General features: G+C 36.3%; 1 protein-coding gene across 1 annotated transcript in view; it reads right to left on the bottom strand.

Annotated features, from left to right (window-relative positions):
* The window catches only part of LOC130708394 (serine/threonine-protein kinase MRCK alpha-like), a 28,639-nt gene extending 9,542 nt beyond the window's left edge, over positions 1-19,097 (bottom strand). Inside the window, exons 1-5 of the mRNA XM_057548330.1 lie at positions 19,054-19,097; positions 14,555-14,648; positions 14,049-14,179; positions 12,691-12,755; positions 9,861-9,937 (exon numbers count right to left, since the gene is read on the bottom strand). Coding sequence (XP_057404313.1) covers positions 9,861-9,937; positions 12,691-12,755; positions 14,049-14,179; positions 14,555-14,648; positions 19,054-19,097 — 411 coding nt within the window. The remainder of the gene's footprint in view (positions 1-9,860; positions 9,938-12,690; positions 12,756-14,048; positions 14,180-14,554; positions 14,649-19,053) is intronic.
* Between the last annotated feature and the right edge of the window lie 1,477 nt (positions 19,098-20,574).

Raw genomic sequence — 20,574 nt, 5'->3', positions numbered from 1 at the left:
TAGGCTGAAACTAACACAAAAACCATAGTTTAATTTTGCTCATAGTGTGTTCTTTTTTGTGCCTGGCTTTTTTCACTCAACATTATGCTGAGAGATTCATTCATGATGTTGTGTGCAGCTATAATTTATTCATTTTTATTACTATAGTGCATTCCATTATATTCACATAACATAATTTCTTTATTCATTCTACACTTTGATGAACACTTGTGTTTTAGCTGTTACAAACATTCTTCTACGTATCTCCTTGAATAAAATGTGCAAGCATTCCTGTAGGATGTATTTCTAGAAATGAAATTATAGTATATGCATGTTCATATTGCTTCAAATACGCACCAGCACTTGCTTTTATAGTCATTTTATTTTAATTATTTTAACTAGTGGCATCTCATGAGGTTTAGAACTTTTAATACGTTTATTGTCTATTTGGATTTCCTCTTTTATGAGTAGCCTGTTAAATTTCTTGCCACTTTCCCACTGGGTTGACTGTCTTTTTTGTATTGATTTACAGGGCTCCGCACATATTCTTGATATGAGCCTTTGTTAGTTGTATGTGTTACAAGTATCTATCTCCACTCTAAGGCTTGTGTTTTAATGGTCTTTTTCCCACTGTTCTACACTACTAGCATTATAATAAATTAAGTATTCCTAATACATTTTTTCTGGGAACTGTTGTGTTCCACTGGTCTATGTGTCTATGCTTTTGCAAATACCATACAGTTTTAATTACTGTAGTTTTATAATGTCTTGATACTTTTGAGTGCCAATTTGTTCTTCAAAAGCATTTTTACTTTCTTGGCTTTTTGTGTTTCCATATAAATTGCGAATTCCATAAAAAAATAGGATTTTAATCAAGATTATATTGAATCTTGATATATTATATTGAATCTTCAATCTTGGTGGAATCTTGATTGAACTGATATATTATCAGTTAAGGGAGAATTAATATCTTTATAATATTCAGTCTTTCAATCTAGGGTTATAGTGTTACTCTCTATTTAATTTAGGCCTTTTCAAGTGTCCCTCTTTAAATTTTATAATATTTCTTCCTAGAGGCCTTTTAGCTATTGTTAGATTTGTTTCTAAATACTTGATTTCTTATGCTATTGTAAATGGTGTTTAAAAAGGTAATTATTTAATATTTCTTCTTCGTCCATAGAAAGACATTTGAGTATATTGATGTGATATATATCTATTTCTGTATATTACATTGTAGTCAATATATTCTGTACATACAATATACTCTGTATATTGATTTTTGTACATTGACATGGTAGTTAACCACCTTGTGAAACTCTTTTATTAATTCTAAAAATTTATTGAAAGACCCTGCATTTCATAATGATTAGAAATAGTCATAGCAGGCATCTTTGTCGTGTCCCTAAATATAAAAATGGAAAAGTTTCAGTATTTTACCACTAATTACACTGTTTGCTATGAATTCTGTTGCTGGTGCTGATACCTTCCATCAGATTAAGGAAGTTCTTTTCTATTTCTAGTTGGGAAGAGGGGTTTTGCTTTTGTTTTTGTATCATAAAAGAATGTTGAATTTTATCAGATGTTCTTATGCTTTTATTGATATATGGTTTTTATTTTTAATCTGTTACTATGTTATGCTCATTCATTTTCTAAAGTCAAACTTTGTATATCAGGGATAATACCAAATTAGTCATGCTGTGTTATTCTTTTTATATATAACTGGATTCCATTTAGCAATGTTTTTTAAAGAATTCATTATGTTCAGCATTTCATGGGAATTCCCACTGTAGAGCTAAGAGTGTACAAAAGATCATATTTGGTATGTGTTTTATGAAGATGTTCTACCACTGGGCAATAACGATGAAATATACTGAAAACAATGTATATAATCTTTGAAGTGTTCCAAGGAATGTCATTGCTAGCAGCACAGATAAAGCCATACATGTTCTTGTTAAAATTCAAACTACAGTTCAAAGAATGCTTCTGTATTTTCAGCCCAAAGCCTGGATTGTGTACCTTTGTCTTTAACAGCCATAGGAACATTGTTATCCTAGCCTTACCCTCAATAATCTTTTAAATCAGTGGCTAAAAATTAAAGCTCTGTTTTCAGTTAAGACAAAACCTTTATTTTTCACAACAGGTATAAAACCAACAATATACTCATTAATGTCAAAAGAAGAATTCTGTATGTTCACAAGTAAGATTAGACTACAATCTTCCCTTCTAATATTGTCCTCATCGGGTTTTGGTATCAGGTTACAGGAGCCACATAAAATAATTTGGAGAGTGTCTTAGTCAACTACAGCTGCCAAAACAAAATACCATGGACTAGGTGACTAAACAACAGGGATTTATTTCTCTTCGTTCTAGAGGCTGGAAGTTTCAGATCAGGGTGCCACCGTGGTTGGTTTCTGGTGAGAATTTTCTTTCTAGTTTGCAGACAGCTGACTCCTCACTATGCCCTCACGTGGAAGAGGCCACCAATACTATCAGACTAGGGTCTCACCCTTATGATCTCATTTAACCTTAATTACCTCCTAAAAACTCTATCTCCAAATACAGTCACACTGGGGATCAGGGTTTCAATATGAGAATTTAGCAGGAGACAAAATTCATTTCATAGTTTGCTGCCCCACAAAATTCATGTCCTTCTCATATGAAAAATACATTCATTCCAGCACAACAGTCACGAAGTCTTAACTCATTTCAGCATCATCCCTAGTGCCTGAAGTCCAAAGTCTCATCTAAATATCTAAATCAAGTATGTTTGAAATTTGAGGTACAGTTCATCCTGAGGCAAACTTCCTCTCCAAGCTGTGAATCTATAAAACCAAACATATTATGTGCTTCCAAAATACAATGTTGGGACAGGCATAGGATAGACTTTCCTACTCCATGAGGGAGAAATAGGAGAGAAGGAAGGGGTGGCAGGTCCCAAGCAAGTTCAAAACATAGCAAGGCAGACTCCATTAGATCTTAAGGCTCCAGAAGAATCCTCTTTGCCTCAATGTCCTACCTTCCTGGCCCACCGAGGTGGCAGCATCACCCTCACCCCCCACTCCTCTGTGGGGTGACCCTGCCCCTTCAGCTAGATGGGACCTGCCCACATGGCTTTCTACAGAAGCTCTGCCTCTGAAACAGAGGAGCAAATAGTTTTGTCCCCTGGGGCTATGATGTGAGTGGCAGCCCTCATGATCTCTGAATTGCCTTTCGGGTCATTCTTGCCTTTCCTTTAAGAATAGTGCAAGTTCACAGCCACATAGCTCTAGGTCCTCTTCTGTAGAACCCAAGAAGTCTGACAGCTTTCCTTCATTCTCCCTGGCTTTCTCTGTCCCCTTTACTTCAAACTGGCAGTGTCTCTGCTGGTTTAATGCCATCTCTATTCCTGGCCTCTGCTGAGATGACTCATTAAATCCCTGTGTCATACCCGTGATCTTGTTATCAAGTGGCTGTTCAGCCACACCCTCAGTGTTCTCTTCAGAACAAGCTTTCTTTTTTTGCAATATGATTGGGTTGAGAGTTTTCTAAATTTCTAATTTCTGGTTCCTTTTTGCTTAATAATTCCTTCTTCAATTCATATCTCTCCTCTTGCATTTTACTGTAAGCAGTAAGGCGAACCCAAGCCACACCTTCAATACTTTGCTTAGAAATCTCATTTGCTAAATATCCAATCTCATTGCTTGCAAGTTCTACCTTCCACAAAACACTAGAACACCCTTCAGCCAAGTTCTTTGCCACTTTATAACAAGGATCACCTTTCCTCCAATTTCCAATAAGCTCTTCCTCATTTCCATTTGAATGGCCCTGAACATCTACACTCCACCAATATTCTGTTCATGAATATTTATATATTTTTCTAAGTAGATGGAGGCTTTCTCTCCACCTCTCCCTTTTTCTTTTTGAGCTGTCAGCAGAATCACCTTTAATGTCCATATTTCTACCAACAATCCCTTCATAGCAATCTGGGCTTTTCCTAACATGCACCTCAAAACTCTCCCATCCTCTCTCCTTTACAGTTCCAAAGCCGTCCACATTTGTAGGTATTTGTTACAGCAGCACTTCTCTTCTAAGCACCAAAATCTGCCTTAGTGTTCTCGAGAGGAACAGAAACACCAGGAATGTATATCAGTATCTGTATCTATATATCTATATCTCCTATTGGTTATGTTTCATAATCATGTGAGCCAATTCTTTTTAATATCTGTATCTTTTTATGTATCCTTATGTATGTGTGTATATATATATATATATGTTTTTGTCTTATATAAATATATATTTATATGTATATTTTATATATATTTATTTATTGTAAGGAATTGGTTCACATGATTATGCAGACTTAGAAATCTCAAGACCTGAAGTCAACAAGCTGGAGCCCCAAAAGAGTCAATGATGTAGTTCGAGTCAAATCTGAAGGCCTGGGAACCAGGAGAGCTGATGGTGTAAGTTCCAGTCCAAAAGCCAGCAGGCTTTTAGACCCAAGAAGAGCCAAAGTTCCAGTTCAGATCCAGAGGCAGGAAAAGACTGATGTCCCAGCTCAGTAGTCAATCAGAAGAAGTGATTCTCTGGAGGGTTAGTCTTTGTGACCTATTCATGTCTTCAACTGATTAGATGAGGCCCACTCACATTGGGGAGAGCAATCTTCTTTACTTAGTCCCTCAATTTATATGTTCATCTTATCCAAAAATACAGTCACAAACACTCTCGAATAATGTTTGGCCAAATGTCTGAGCACCCTGTGGCCTACTCAAATAGATTTCAATAGTTATCTTTAACTATCTGCCCCAGATATAATGCCTGTTTTATCATTTTTCATATTGGTTTTATGTGTCTTTGTTTGTTTCTTAATGAACCATGTCACACTTTTGTCAATTTGTTAGTTTTATCAAGGTTGAAACTATTGGCTTTACTGTTCCATTCTATTTTATGTTACTTTTTTACTTCATTATTTTTTTTTACTTTTGCCTTCCACCTTCCTTGGGTATAAATTGCTTTTCTTTTTGTAACTTCTTAAAATGGATGCTTAGCCCATTAACTTTTCAGGCTTTCTTCTTGTCTATCTTATGTACATAAGGCTATAAATTTTTTCTAAATACTGCTTTAGCTGCATTCCACAAGTGTTGATATGTAGTATTTTATTACTGACTTCAAACTATTTTCTAATATCCATTAGAATTTCTCCTTTGATTCATAGTTTACTTAAAAAGGTATTTCTTGATTTACATTAGGAATTTAACATATATTTTAAAATATTGATTAATAACTTAGCTTTCTCATGGTCAGAGAGCATACTTTCCATGAGTCCAATCCATTTACATTTGTTGTTGAGTCTTAGTTTGTGGTCCATCTGCTTATTTTTGTTAATGTTTTTGTGATTTTAAAGAGAAAATGCATTCGGCATGTGTTATGTGAACTGTTCTATATTTGTCCACTTTCCATATTTGTCCACTTTTGTTAATCATTTTATTCAAATATTGTCTGTCAATTACTGAGAAATGTGTGTTCAGATCTTCCACTATAGTTGTCAGTTTGTCTATTTCTTCTTGTAGTTCTGTCAAATTCCATATTATTTATATTTAGACTACATTATATGGTCAATATATATTTAAGATTAGTGTGACTTCCAGGTAAAATAACCTTTATTATATAATTGACTTGCTTTACCTACAATAATTTTTTTTGCTTTAGATTTTATTTTATCTGATATTTATGTAACTTGTTTTAGCTAATGTTTAGATATTAATGCTTTCTGTATACTTATGTTTTACATGTTTCCCTTATGGACAGTATATGTTAGATTTTATTTTTATCTAGTCTGACAATCTTTATTTTTTCACTGGAGTAATTTTCTTCCCTTTTAATCATTTTAGTTACTGACTTACTGAGATTTATTTCTATCATCTTAGTTTGTGCTATTTGTCCCATCTATTCCTTGTTTCTTTTCCTCTCCTTTCTTGTCTTGTTAGATTAGCCAAATATGGTTATAATTACTTTTTCACCTTTGAACTTGTTAATACTGTTCCTATCCTATTTGTAGTTTCCCTAGAAATTAAAGCATGTACAATTAACTCCACAAATCTGAATTTAATCAAATCCTTACCCTCCTCCTGAGCAATACATGGATCTTGGAATACTTTCAATTCATTTACCCCTCTTTTGAATTAAATGTTATTATCTCCATTTGAAAGTCCATCTTGGTTTGTTTTTTAATTCTGTAGAGATTATCACTGTTTTATTCAGTCAATGCTAATTTACATTTGCTTATATATTTACCACTTTCTTTGTTCTTTTTTCCTTTCCTATCTTAGACCTACCATTTGGGATCAGTTTCCTACTGCCTAAACTACACTCTTTAGAATTTCCTTTAATGAGATTTTGTTGCTGACAGATCCTCTTCTCTTAATTTTCATTTATCTGTAAATAAAAAATTCATCCTCATTTTTGATAGATAGGTTTACAGTTATTTTCTTATAGTACATTGAATATATCTTTCCTCCTCTAGCTTCTGTTGAAATTTTTAAGAATTCAGCTATCATTCCCTCTGTTATTATTTTTAGGGTAATCAATCTTTTTTCTCTGGATGACTTAAAGATTTTGTTCTTCATCATTTTCTGCAGCTCTACAATGTATCTAGACATGAATATATTCTCCTTTATCATGCTTGGAATTTCTAAGCTTCTTGCGTCTGTGGATCTAGTCTTGAGTCTGAAAAAGTCTCCGCTATGACATTTTTAACTATTGCTCTGCTCTCTCTACTCACCTTTCAGGACTTGAGCCAACTGCTGGGAATTTCTCACTTAATTCCTACAATTTTTATCCTCTCTGCTGTATTTTCTCTTTTCTCTCTCCATTTTGTTCTGGTTTGTCTTTTAATTCACAAATTCTCCCTTCCACTGTCTTCATTTTGCTTCCAGTTATGTCCACTGATTCTTTTTTTAAATATGCCATGCCATATTTTATTATTGCTTCCCTGAATTTATTTCCAAGTTTATCATTGACCATATTTTACAAATTCTAAGATGCACATTTTTTTTTACATTTTAACATCTTTGAAATAGAGATATTTCTGAAAATCACTATTATTTTACAATTATCATCAGCCAAAAAAGCAACCAAATCATTTTGTGCACAAAACTGAACCTACAAATTGGTATAAAAGGAACAAAAGCATTTGTAAGATTGGTAACTATGAACCAGGTACAAGAGCTTCTTAAAATTTTTCTCCCATAAATATAAGAGATGCAGAACAGGAGCTGAAACTACAGCCACCATTTGATTAAGCTTCAATAAACTACGGCATTCTCCAATATCTATGTGCTTTTGCACAGGGCAAGTAGGTGATTAAAAGAGATTGAAAAAGACAACCAGCCCTGCATTTTTCAAATCTTTGCACTACCCTCTTCAACTGCCCCCAGGACATTGGTATTGCTTTTGCTTTACTATTTGCATTAGTTTTCTATTGCTGAGTAACCATTTACCACAAACGTGGCACCTTGAAACAATACCCATTTATTATCTCACAGTCATGCATGTCAAGAATCTGGGCTTGGCATGGCTGGGTAATCTGCTCAGAGTCTCACAAGGCTGAAATCAAAGTATCGGAAAGGCTGGTATCCCATTTGAGGTTTGGGGTCCTCTTTCCAGTTCATGTGGCTGTTAGCAGAACTCATTTCCTTGCAGCTATAAAACTCACGGGGGCTGCATTTTCAAGGTCAGCATAATAGCATCTCTCTGACACTCAACCTTCTTGTAAAGAGTTCACCTTATTATGTCTGGTCCACCTAGCATAGTCTCCCTTTTCATTAACTCAAAGTCAACTGATGAGTAACCTAATGATAAGAATGATATTCTATCATTTTCACTGATCCTCCCCACACTCAAGGGGAGGGGATTTTACAGGGTATGTACAGCAGGTGGCAAAAACTAATTCTAAAGGTCAATTCAAATTCTGCCTACCAGACTACCCCAAAGAGAAGGCCTCAGGGCTTCCATCTGGCTCTTCTTACCATAATAGGCCTCCCTCACTCCCCAGACTGCAGAGATCATGCATGGATCATACCAGTTTTTTAGTATATTTATTCAAATTATATATTCAGTAACCACAGGTTAGATTCACGGTCCCTTTGAGTCCACTGAGACACAGTCCCAGCCCAAAATGTCATTTACCTCCTGTATGATATAGCTCCAGGCTGACTTGTGGACATTGGTGGTGCTTTGTGTCCCAGAAATTAGCATTGACAAAGAGCCAGTGTTTACCATCTCTGAAAAGTCTGGTGTTTCCTTTTGCCTAGTGCACAACGATTCTGTAATTGCCTGCAGAGCCCTTCCTTCCAGCAGCAGTGGGTCCTGGTCCGCAGTCTCCTTCTACACTCTGTGAACCAGCCCCATCTTCTAAGCTTCTAGGTTCTTAAACCCCAACCCCTTCCTTTTGTTTTTCAAGCTCCAGAGATGGTAGCTTCTCCTGCCTCTGTGTCACCTCACCGTTTGCTTTTTGCATTTTTAGTCCTCCAATGTCTGTTTAACCAATTCTCTGTTTTAAAATAAAGGAATGAACCCAGAGGACATTATGCTAAGTGAAATAAGCCAGTCACAGAAGGACAAATACTGCATGATTCCACTTATAAGAAGAATCTAAAATAGTCAGACTCATAGAAGCAGAGAGTGGAATGGTGAATGTCAGTGACTGCGGGGAGAGGAAAATGGGGAAATGTCTGTCAGTGAGTGCAAAGTTTCAGTTACGCAAGATGAATAAATTCTAGAGATCTGCTGTACAACGTTGTGCCGATAGTTAACCATACGGTTAAATGCACTTAAGAACTTGTTAAAAGGGTTTATGTTAAGCGTTCTTACAGGAATTCCCTGGCAGTCAAGTGGTTAGGACTCTGAGCTTCCACTGCTGGGGCCCAGGGTTCAATCCCTGGTTGGGGAACTAAGACCCTGCATGCCACACAGCAAAGAAGCATAAAAAACAAACAAACAAAAACAGTGTTCTTACAACAACAAAGAAGAAGCACAAGGAAATTTTTGGAGGTAATTGATATATCTATTACTTTGTGGTGATGGTTTCATGGGTGTATGTGTATGTACAAAGTCATCAAACTATATACGTTAAATATGTACATCAGTTGTATATCAACTGCACCTAAATAAAGCTTTTCAAAATAAATAGATAAAATAAAATGTCTCCATTAAAATAACTGTTATAGTTCCTATTTTTCTGACTGGAGCCAGACGTATATCCAAGGGTTCCTCAATAATAGAATGGGTAAATAAACTACAATATATTCATATAATGGACCATCATATATATTGAAATACAGTTGAACATATTATTGCTGCACATGGATGAAACTCACCCATGCTGCGACACAAAAGGACATATACAGTATGATTCCACTTACATACATTCTAAAATTAAATCCTCTTGTGTAGGGATGCATACATCGTGTGTAAAAACATAACAAAAACAAGGACGTCCTTACCATGAGCAGCAGAGTAGCAGTTGCCCACAGCAGAGAGGGAGGGCTTGCTACCAACTAGAAGGGCACACTTCTGGGGCATCAGTCGTGTTTCCTGTCTTCACCTGAGTGCGGACTATAGAGGTGTTTTTTACACTTTTCTGTACGTGTGTCATAGTTCACAGTGTAAAATATTTTGTTTGTTATTTTAATTCTAATACAGATGACCTTGTAACTTACATAAACTTGCAGCCTTACTTTCCATGAAAACTGTTTCTTTCCTATGTGCTTATATCAAGACTTCAGGCCTCTCTCAGGGAATAATATTAAAAACAGTTTTATTGCAAGAAGAAAGTGCCACTCTGAGCACATCAGTGACTGCTGAAGTGGCTGTAGAACATACTCAAGAAGTTTAGTACTTACTTCACACTGAGCCACGGCATAGGTAGTTGTATTAAAACGTGCCAAGGAAGATGAACTTGGGTCTGGTAGCACTAAACCTGGAACACAACAGCAAACATTTATTAAACTCAGAAAATTGAAACTAACGTTCATGCCTTTTTGGACCTTAATCTCTTTAAAATTGTTCTCAAACCATATTTTCAGAGGTAATCTGATCTATCATCTATATATACTTAAGTCAAAGGATGTTTATATTTATTTGTGTATGTTAAGTACATTTAATATGTCTAAGCATTCTGCATCTCAAACGAAACAATAATTTTTAGCAAATTTATGGTAAACTTATAATGGAAGTATATAAATAAATTATATAAGTTTTCATGAATTAACTCCTGTGTGTCAAATCACAGCTTTCTTTTCCCTAATAGTATTAGGTTTATATAGAACTTGAAACAATTTTAGAAGCCCCAAGGGGATTTCAGCAATATGGTGATGCCAATGATGGCTGCTTTTCCTATGCTAGTTTCTCCCCACTTCAGGAATCAATTTCAAATGATTCCTCTTAGGTACCTAGTACAATTACCCCTCAGTATCCAGAGGAGATTCATTACAGTACCCACTGCAGATACCAAAATCCTCTGATGCTCAAGTTCTTTATATAAAATGATGTAGTATTTACATATAACCTACCCACATCCTCCTGTATACTTTAAATCATCTCTAGAATACTCATAGTACCTAATACAATGTAAATGTTATGTAAATAGTTGCTGGCAGGTGGCAAATTCAACGTAAATTCTATGTACATAGTTGCTGGTGCATGGCAAATTCAAGTTTTCCTTTTTGGAACTTTCTGGAATTTTTTAATTTAATGTTTTTGATCTGAGTTGGTTGAATCCACAGATGCGAAACCCGCAGATATGGAGGGTCAAATGTATGCATTTCTTTGCCTAAGTTTCTATAAGAAGAACACAGGCAGACATAAAACAAATATTAATTATACTTAAAACTTTTATCATATTGTCAAGGCTTTGTTTATTTAGACAGAATAAAGTATCCAACTACAAGGTTTTTTTCCTTAAAGGAACTTTAAAGAAATTCCATGCATTATCATTTAGCAATTTTACTAACTTTAAATATATTCAAAATGAAGTCTTATTGTAAGATTATAATTTTACTTAAATATGAGAGAAGAAAAAGCACGAATTCAGACTTTCTCTAACAAGCATACCTTTAGCAACTGACATTGCCAGGAGTATGAATTTTCCAGCTATAAATCACTAAACCCAATTGCTTAATACTCAAACAAGGAAAGGTGTTCAGAAATGCCACATAATACCGCACAAAGATAGTATTGCTCTGCAGCATTTAGAGAAAAACTAATGGTAAAAATAAAATTCCAGGATAAAAATGTTAACTTGATAAAGCATTGTGATTATATAGATATATAGAGATATATATAGATAGATAGATATGTAGTCTTTCTCTTTTAGGTTCCTTCTAAAAATTGTCAAACCTATCATTACTCCCACCTATCAATGTTTTGTTATCCAAAGTACCCCATCCGCTGGTGCTGTGTAGTGAGCGATACTCTGGCCTTGACTTCTTTGCTGCAGCCTCAGCCCCGGAAGCACCACCACCTGAGCACGCTACATCACTTACCCTACATTCAGTGCTTCCTACGCCTCTCTTGAATTAGAACCTGTCTTGGTTCTCATCTTTGCAAGGGTACTCAAGTTCTCTTTAATTGTTTCTTCTATTGCCCATAAAAAAGTCCACTCACAACTATTTATTGGACAAATATTTACTTCCAGAGTTTGCCTATCCTGAATTCCTTATGAGCCTACTCTCTCCCTTCCAGAATATTCATCAGCTGGCACAGGCCCAGAGTCATGGGACTCTAATCCAGGCCAATGTGAGCCAAAAAACTGGGGCATGAAAGGAAAGGGGAACTCAGACAGGTAGAAGCTCCACTAACTCATTTGCATAAGAAATGGCTTCTGTTAAGACAATAAAATATCCCTTCAGTTAAAAGTAACATCCACAGTTTTTTTAAAAAATTAAATTCTCATATTATTAATACCCTCATAATGAGAAAAACTTAAGAAACCCATGTACTGAAAAGGGTGACACATTCTTAGCTTCCAGAGTCATGGGCAAATGTCAGGAAATCTTAGTGGAGAACAAAAAGGTTAAGAGATAGTTGAAAATGGCTTAAAGCGGGATCGCGGAGGATGAAGAGCGGAGGAGGATGAGGGGCATCGTGATGCAAGTCTGAGGGAGTGTCCCATGACGTCTCCGCAGCTGCGCTTTGCTGTATCCCACTCTGCCTCTTACAGCTCTGAACACACGGACCCGTGTTGCCTCGACTCTGTCCAATTTGAACAACAGCCGACTTCCCCATCGCCAGAGTGGTTTGCCTCATGCTGCAACACATGGGAGCATTCCAAAACTGGGAAGTGATTGGTATGAATTGAAAACTTTTACCAATGACAAACATGTTTTATGAAATATTTCGTCATGCTGAAAAAAAGGTAGTTCCAGTTAAGCATAATATTTTGCTTTCTTTGTGATAGAAAAATCTCTAAATTGTATAAAATAAAACCCAACAAAATGGCTCTTCGAATATTTTACCAAATGAGAGTAGAAACACACACACACACACACACACACACACACACACACACACACACAGTAACCTTGGGCTCTAAGCTGGCTTCCAAGAGCTAATCTCCCACCTTCATAGTAACCTGGCTCCCTTGTAGCCAGCTGGGCCCATGGAAGTGTAGCGCAATAGGTCCTGATTTAGGCAACACTGAGCCCCATACCCTTTTAGATCTGAGTTCCTCACCCTTATTCAGGTGTTCAATTTCTAACCACAGGTCAGATTGGTACTTCTCTCTGGCTTTCATTTTACTAAAAGAGGCAGAAAGAAGGGAAGACATCATTAAGTGCTAAGTGCAAGAGACTGACCTATAATTGGATCCCACATAACTGGAATGTGGGGCTAATACAGTTAGTCTTCAGTCAAGCTGAACGTCTTACAACATTCCAAATAACATTCCTTGTTTCATAAGGAACCCAAATAATGGAGCAAATAAATGTGTATATTTATTAACTTTCAATCTGATTTACATGCCTACTTTTGAGCAGATATGAGAACTGAGATGCCCTAAGCATAAGATGAAATAACATGTTTATTGTGGACGATTACACAGATGTTATTTGATAGCTCTTTACACTGTATCATTCACACAATGAGAAATGTCTTTTCCTTTTCATGTTTAATAAAGTATACTGGTCTTATAACTGGATCATTTGCAGCATATAAAGCTTTTGGCTTTAAATAATTCAACTTCTTGCACTGAAGTTGATCCACATGTTAACGATTACAGTTAAGTGAATAAGGCTTTAGGCATGAAAGTGGCCCTCAGAGGCTTATGTTTCTTCTCATCTCACTAAAATGACTCTTTTGGAGCATGTTTATATAAGAAATGGATGTCATATATAGTTTTTCACACTGGTTTGAATTTTCTTTCTTTTCTTCCTTTTACTCTGATGTATTCATTAGCTATGTTTATTGTCTATTTGTATGATTATCATCTACAGTGTTGGAGTTTAATTTGCTCTATTTTTGTGGTAAGAATGAAACAAACTGCTTCACTAACCAGCAAACAGAATGGAGAGAGGAGCCCTTTAAAAAATATACATGTTGCAATATACAAGTTACAAGCTATAATTAAAAATATGAGAAAACCAACCTCAGTAGACCCTTTAGAAGTTAAAGGTCTATGGGAAATAGGCCACATTTTGAGTTTACCTCATTCTATTTTCATTCAAAAAATTTTTTCCTACGTATACGAGGTGTTTCTTACTAGAGGATTTTGGGTGCCTGTGAATCAAGGAAATTTTGCAAATAAGGAGAAAACAACAGAAACTTCATTCACAGATGATTCAGTTTTCAGTATTATTGATACCATTTTGTAGAGATGCCAGAATCAATTAAAGCCTGTTGAAAGTACATATGTTAAAAGTAACTAATTGCTTTCAAATTTTCATTACTTTTCATTTCATAGAAAAAAACTATTCTTTAAAAAAAAACACTAAACTTTATGTCATAGGAAGAAACTAAACACATAACTATGCTTTAAGTACTTTGCAACCAGATTATAAATAAGTCGTTTTAAAAATGGTGTCAGTCGGTCTCACCAGTTTAGAGTGCTTGGAGCAGCCTCTGGGAGGATCTTTCTGGAAATTCGCTCTCTGTCGAAAGCCGGCTCCAACTTAAGCATAGCTGACATATCCAGTTTATCAAATCGCTCCATTGCCCCTGGCATTTTCTACAAAATCAGATAAGAAGGTTTTGATTTCCATCTTATATTTACAAAATTTTAAATCACTTCTAGAAAAACTTAGGAGGTGCTGGGGACCATTAGTTTTCTTGAATAGTGAATAGAAAAACTGATTGTTAAATTGTATTATTTTCATTAAATTTGGGGATATTATTAAAGATTCATATGAACAGTCTCATTTTTCTGCTTATAACTATGATAGCTGCCTCCCCTCCCAAAAAAGCAGGGCTCATCTCTTATGAAAAGGCATTTTTCAGGTTGAGATCTAGACAAATTGACATTATTCAGCAACTTTATTATCATCATTTTTAGCTTTCCTTTTTTCCATTCTATGAGTCTTCCTGGGCTGTGACGGACACTCACTCTTGCTCCTTTAACCAAGCTGGAATTTCGTAAAGACTCCACTTCTTTGGTTTTTTCTAAGATCAAGTCCTGGGCATCCTTTTCATCCTTGATGCTGCAATATAGAAAGAAAAAAACAGATATAAAATGCAAACATGGAAAAAAATTAATCAACCTAAATGAGGATATGAGAAAGATACATGACAGCAAATCTTAGCATAAGACTATTTAAGGAGTCATAACAAGTAATTTACGACCAACAGAAAAGAGTAAAAATCTAGAGATGTTACCAAAATATATAGCCCTGGATTTTCACAATGCTCTTAGAAAATGTGAAGTGGCTGGCTGGATTTAAGGAACATTGGACAGGAGTAGACGAATTCCTAGGTTCAGACCATGTAGTTGGGGAAATCATTAATTCAAGGCAAAGACAGTTTTATAGACTTAATTAAGAAATGTCACTATTCCGAACTGTTTATTCTTAATTAGAGATTAATGTAAATATTAATGTAAGCATTGAAAATCTACACTACACCCATCTGTAAAATAGCTTACTGGTAAGCATTACGTACAGTCTACACCACTTATTACTATAACAGCCTTAAGCCTCCATTCCCAGAAGGATTGCTCAGTTAATGAGATGGTTAGTCCCATCACTCCCTAGCAAGTTCTGTGCTGGCAAATAAAAACTCAGGTATAAAAGAGAACGAAAGAAAATTTTAGACATACAAAGAGGTAGAAAGTTTATAACACACAGACTTTTCTGAAAGAATTCTTCCAGGATGTTCTCTAGTGCAAAACAAAAGCTGAATTCAAGAGAGAGGGAAACAGGATACAAGAACAGTGGCAACAACTATAATTGTAACTTATGATTAAGTCTAATATACTGTCAATAAATTATAATCTGGATCTAAAATCCCATATGATATCAGCGTTAGATCTGGAGTGGAACTCTCAGAGTTCTGGGCCAAATGCAGGGAGAACACAAGAGCCCTACTCTCACTGTCTCCACTGGCCATTCAATCTTCGTGAAGCAGCAGTCGTCATAGAATAATGACTCTGCTGGATCAAAATCAACGCCTACCAGTAAATAAGCAAATTCTTTGAGCACCTTAGAAAAGATGTGCCCTATAGAAACAAATTACACAATTTTGAATATTTTTATTGTTAATGAAAACTTAGAGCATCTTGTATCCTTACAGTAAGACGTAATATCACAGATTCTCATATAACTGAACTTGAAAAATACATTTCTTCGAATCTGATCTCCAGAAACTTTGTTAGGCTCAATTATGATGTTTTTGTATTAAGTGTGATTATAGTGGAAATTTTTGAAATAAAGCTGCATCTCACAGATACTTACATGTGATACATGATATGAAGGGCTTTCAGGAGAAAAAAATAGTTCTTGTGTGGCTTTCCTGCATGTTAATAATCAAAGAAGCAAACTGAGCACAATGCTTGAACAAATTCTTATGGAATTTAAAAGGAAATAACTGCCTATGAACAAATCACAATTTAAAAAGTTTAGGCAAAACACAAGACAAACACAAACCAAAATATGTGCAGGGAAGAAACAACAGTGAAACTAGTATAGGCATTGGGTCACATATTCCTGGGAACCAATTTGGTTCTAGCTGCTAGGATTTATGTGAACCTAAGTATATTAAAAACATCTCTGGGGGGCTTCCCTGGTGGCGCAGTGGTTGAGAATCTGCCTGCCAATGCAGGGGACACGGGTTCGAGCCCTGGTCTGGGAAGATCCCACATGCCGCGGAGCAACTGGGCCCGTGCGCCACAACTACTGAGCCTGCGCGTCTGGAGCCTGTGCTCCGCAACAAGAGAGGCCGCGACAGTGAGAGGCCCGCGCACCGCGATGAAGAGTGGCCCCCACTTGCCGCAACTAGAGAAAGCCCTCGCACAGAAACGAAGACCCAACACAGCCAGAAATGAATAAATAAATACATAAATTTATTAAAAAAAAAAAACAAAAAAAAACATCTCTGGGGACTTCCCTGGTGGCACAGTGGTTAAGAATCCGCCTGTCAATGCAGAGGGCACGGGTTTGATCCCTGGTCCGGGAGGATCCCACATGCTGCGGGGCAGCTAAGCCAGTGCGCCACAACTACTGAGCCCATGTGCTGCAACTACTGAAGCCTGAGCACCTGGAGCCTGTGCTCCATAATGAAAGAAGCCACCTTCTCTTGCAGAGAAGCCTGAGCTCTGCAAAGAGGAGTGGCCCCCGCTCACAACAATTAGAGAAAGCCCATGTGCAGCAACGAAGACCCAACGCAGCCAAAAAATAAATAAAAATAAGAAATAAAATTTTAAAAAAGCATCTCTGAATTAAGACACAAAATGGAGTATTAATATGTATTTAACTGGCAGAGTAGTTAGAAGCATCTGAAATATATACATTCAAAAAATTGTGTGTGTGTATACATGCATCAGAAGATAGATATATAGATATATATATACACATATACACATAAACATTTTGCCCCATTTATTTTATCTCTTGTTCATTCTCTTTCTCCATATGTTTTTCTTTCTGAATCATTTGAAAATAAGTCACAGACACTACGTTTTACTACCCCTTAAATACTTAAGTATAAGAACACTTCTTACATACTCACAGTACAAAAATAAAAACCTGGAAATCCAACATCCACACAACACTATTAACTAAAATATAGCCTATATTTAAATTTTGTTAATTTTCTTTATATATATGTGTGTGTATATATATATATATATATTTGCACATTGTGGACACACAGCTTTTTTGTTGTTATTGTTAAATACACACCAAAAAAGAGCTTACAGAAATTGTCTTAATTTTTAATCTCAGTCAAAACTTTAGACTTGATAATTCAGGAAAGTGAGCTGAAGAATGTTTAAGAGTAATAAACACATTTAATGTCCTGATTCATTAATTTCATGATGTATTTAAATATAGTGCTACCTGTATTTCAAAGCACCATTTCCTGTTATAATTTGTAAGAAAAGAAAACAGAAATTTAGCTAAAAAAATAAGTATTCTTTTGAAAGCAGAAACCCTGAAACCCAGCTCTAAGTATAAACACTATTTAGCATATATTTTTAAAAAGTGTAATTGAGTTATTACTGGTAAATTAATAGGAAAAGAACTGCAGACATGGGCCCTAAGTACCTTCCTGAGGCATTCTGTAGGGGCTTAAAATCATTCACCCTACAGAATAAGGGCGTTCTGTCCTTGCTCATAGTGACACAAACAGTCCCAGGGTTTCCCCTCCTGGAGATCTTGGTGGAGCAGGGAGGCCTGAAAGTCTAGCTCCAAGTCCTGCAACTGTCCAAAGGAGCTGCCGGTGTGAGGCCAACTGCTGCTCCCTGAGGCTGGAAGGGTCCTGCCCCAGGATTCCAAGGAAGGCACTGGCCTCAGTGGCAGTTAAATGAGAAGACCTAACTGTACAGGCTTGATGGGCATCCATGTATAATGGCCCATCCTGTGGGAAAGGAGGAAATCCTTCCCTGGATCATAGGGTGGGAGAAATCCAAAAGGGCATTCTGGTGATGACATTGTGATACTGAATCATTCAACATAGCCTTTGAACTCTGAACTTTCATATACATACATATATATACAAAATATATATGATTTTATATATATATATAGGACAAGCAGAAATCACTCTAAGTCATTTCATAATTTTTTTATTCTGTTTTGTTTTGTTGAGATATTTCCTTTTGGTAACCATTAATTTTGATAAAATTTCAAACTTGCAGAAAAGCTTAAGAATAGACAAAGGCCTCCTGTAAATTCTTTATCAAATTTACCATTTTAAACATTTTGCCCCATTTACTTTACCTCTCTCTTATTCTCTCACTCCATTTGTTTCTTTGTTTTGTTTTGTTTTGTTTCTGAATCATTTGAAAGTAAGTCACAGACATTAAGCTTTATTACCCCTGAAATACTTAAGAATAAGGACACTCCTTACATAATCACAGTACAAAATTAAAAACCTGGAAATTCAACATCAACACAACACTATTAACTAAAATATAGCGTCTATTCAAATTTCGTTAATTGTCCTAATAATGTCCTTTGTAATTATTTTTCTCCAGGTTCAGGATGGAATCCAGGACTGCTAGCTGCATTTAGGTGACATCTTTAATCTGGAGACGTTCCTCAGTTTGTCTTTGTCTTTTATGACTTGGAGGCTTTGACAAATACAGATCAATTATTTTCAGTTTGGTTTCCACATGATTAGATCCATGTTAGCAGCTTGGAGAGGAATTCCATAAAACTGACGTTCTGCCCAACTGCACCCTCTAAGATGGCACAAACCCCAACACCATGCGCCCCAGGGACACTTGATGTCCATTTGTTGGTGATATTAACTTTGGGTAACCAGATTGTTTCTTTACTGTATATTTTCTGTTCTCCATTTCTAACTAATAAGCTGTTCTGCAGGAAAATATTTCAAAACTAAGCAGTTATCCTGTTCCTCATCAAACTTTCATCCACTGATCATTCTTACCTGAATGTTATTAATATGCTCTGAAGACAGGTTTCCAATGCCATCATTCCTTCTACATTTGTTAATTGGCATTCACCATAAGAAACAGCTTTTCCTTTTCTCTCACTTATTATGTATTCATTAATTTATTTATACCTGAATATACTAATGGGCTCCGATTTCATCTTATTCCTTATTTATTTTGATGCTCAATTGTCTCCTGTATTAGTCAGCTCAGGGTACTATAACAAAATACCATAGGCTGGGTAGCTTAGACAACAGAAATGTCTTTCTCACAGTTCTGGAGGCTACAAGCCCAAGAACAAGGCATCATAAAAGTAGGTGTCACCCTGAGCCTTCTTCTTTTGGCTTGTAGGTGGCCGCCGTCTCACTGTGTGCTCATATGGCCTCTTCTTCGTGTGCGCTTGGAGAGAGAGAGAGCGGTTTTGATGCCTCTTATAAGTGCTTCACTCTCATGACCTCATCAAACCTACTCACCTCCCAAAGCCCCCACCTCCAAATCCCATCACATTGGAGGTTAGGACTTCAACATATGAATTTAGGAGGGGAAAATATATTGATCCCGTCTGGACAATTATCTCCTATTGGTCGGAGGGAAACACTTCAAGCCGACTCTTAAGTCCTTTTCACAAGCTCCAATATTATTTGAAGGCTTAATTGTTTTCTGGCATAAGATGTACCAAGGTCATCTTGTTCTTTCATTGTCCTAGATATGGAATCAAGAATTTTCCAAGGACCCCTGTTTCTTTTTATGGGGAGTGATATTTAGAAAACAGCACACTATATGTGCTGTTTGCTACTGGCTTATTGCTCATTGCTACTGGCTTATCCCTGCTCTCGGTCCTCTCAGCAGAAAGAACTAGGTGAACATGCAGATATATGCACACACATATACATATACGCACACACACATGTATGTATACAAACATACATATACACGTACACGTACCACACAAATACACATACCCATGTACACACACATGCTTGTACGCATACCACACATGCACAAACTTATATATACACACACAGACACAGAGACACAGACATATATACATGTATACAAGCTTTGTAAAAATAATAAAATGAAACACAAAATAGACATTTTAAATCTGATTCCTGAACCTGACACTATCACAGAAGCATATCTCTTAGGAAATGGAGTAGGAGCTAGACAACATGGTGAACAAACCTCATAGAATCAGGAGTCATTGACTCTTACCACACCTGTTCACCTGAGAAGCAGCTGTGAAGCATGCTAAGCAGAGTGGCAGCTGTATCTCTTAGCAATACCTTGAGTCTTAAATGTTCTGTGTTCAAAATCTCTACTCTTATAGTCACAAAGGTCATATTCACATTTACTTTAACGTTGGAATAAGTATGGCTATATAACAACAACTCTTAGTCTGTAAAACGTAGAGATGAATACCTGTTTTCCTTGGGGACTTTGCTAGTGCAAAGCCTTCATTTGGTTGGGCTCATACTGAATGATGCACAAAGAGGCAAGTGGTGGATCAAGGGAAG

This window comes from Balaenoptera acutorostrata, chromosome 6, assembly GCF_949987535.1.
Source record: "Balaenoptera acutorostrata chromosome 6, mBalAcu1.1, whole genome shotgun sequence".
Lineage (NCBI taxonomy): Eukaryota > Metazoa > Chordata > Mammalia > Artiodactyla > Balaenopteridae > Balaenoptera > Balaenoptera acutorostrata.
Note: the sequence above shows the minus strand (reverse complement) of the source record. Positions and strands in the feature narration are given on the sequence as shown.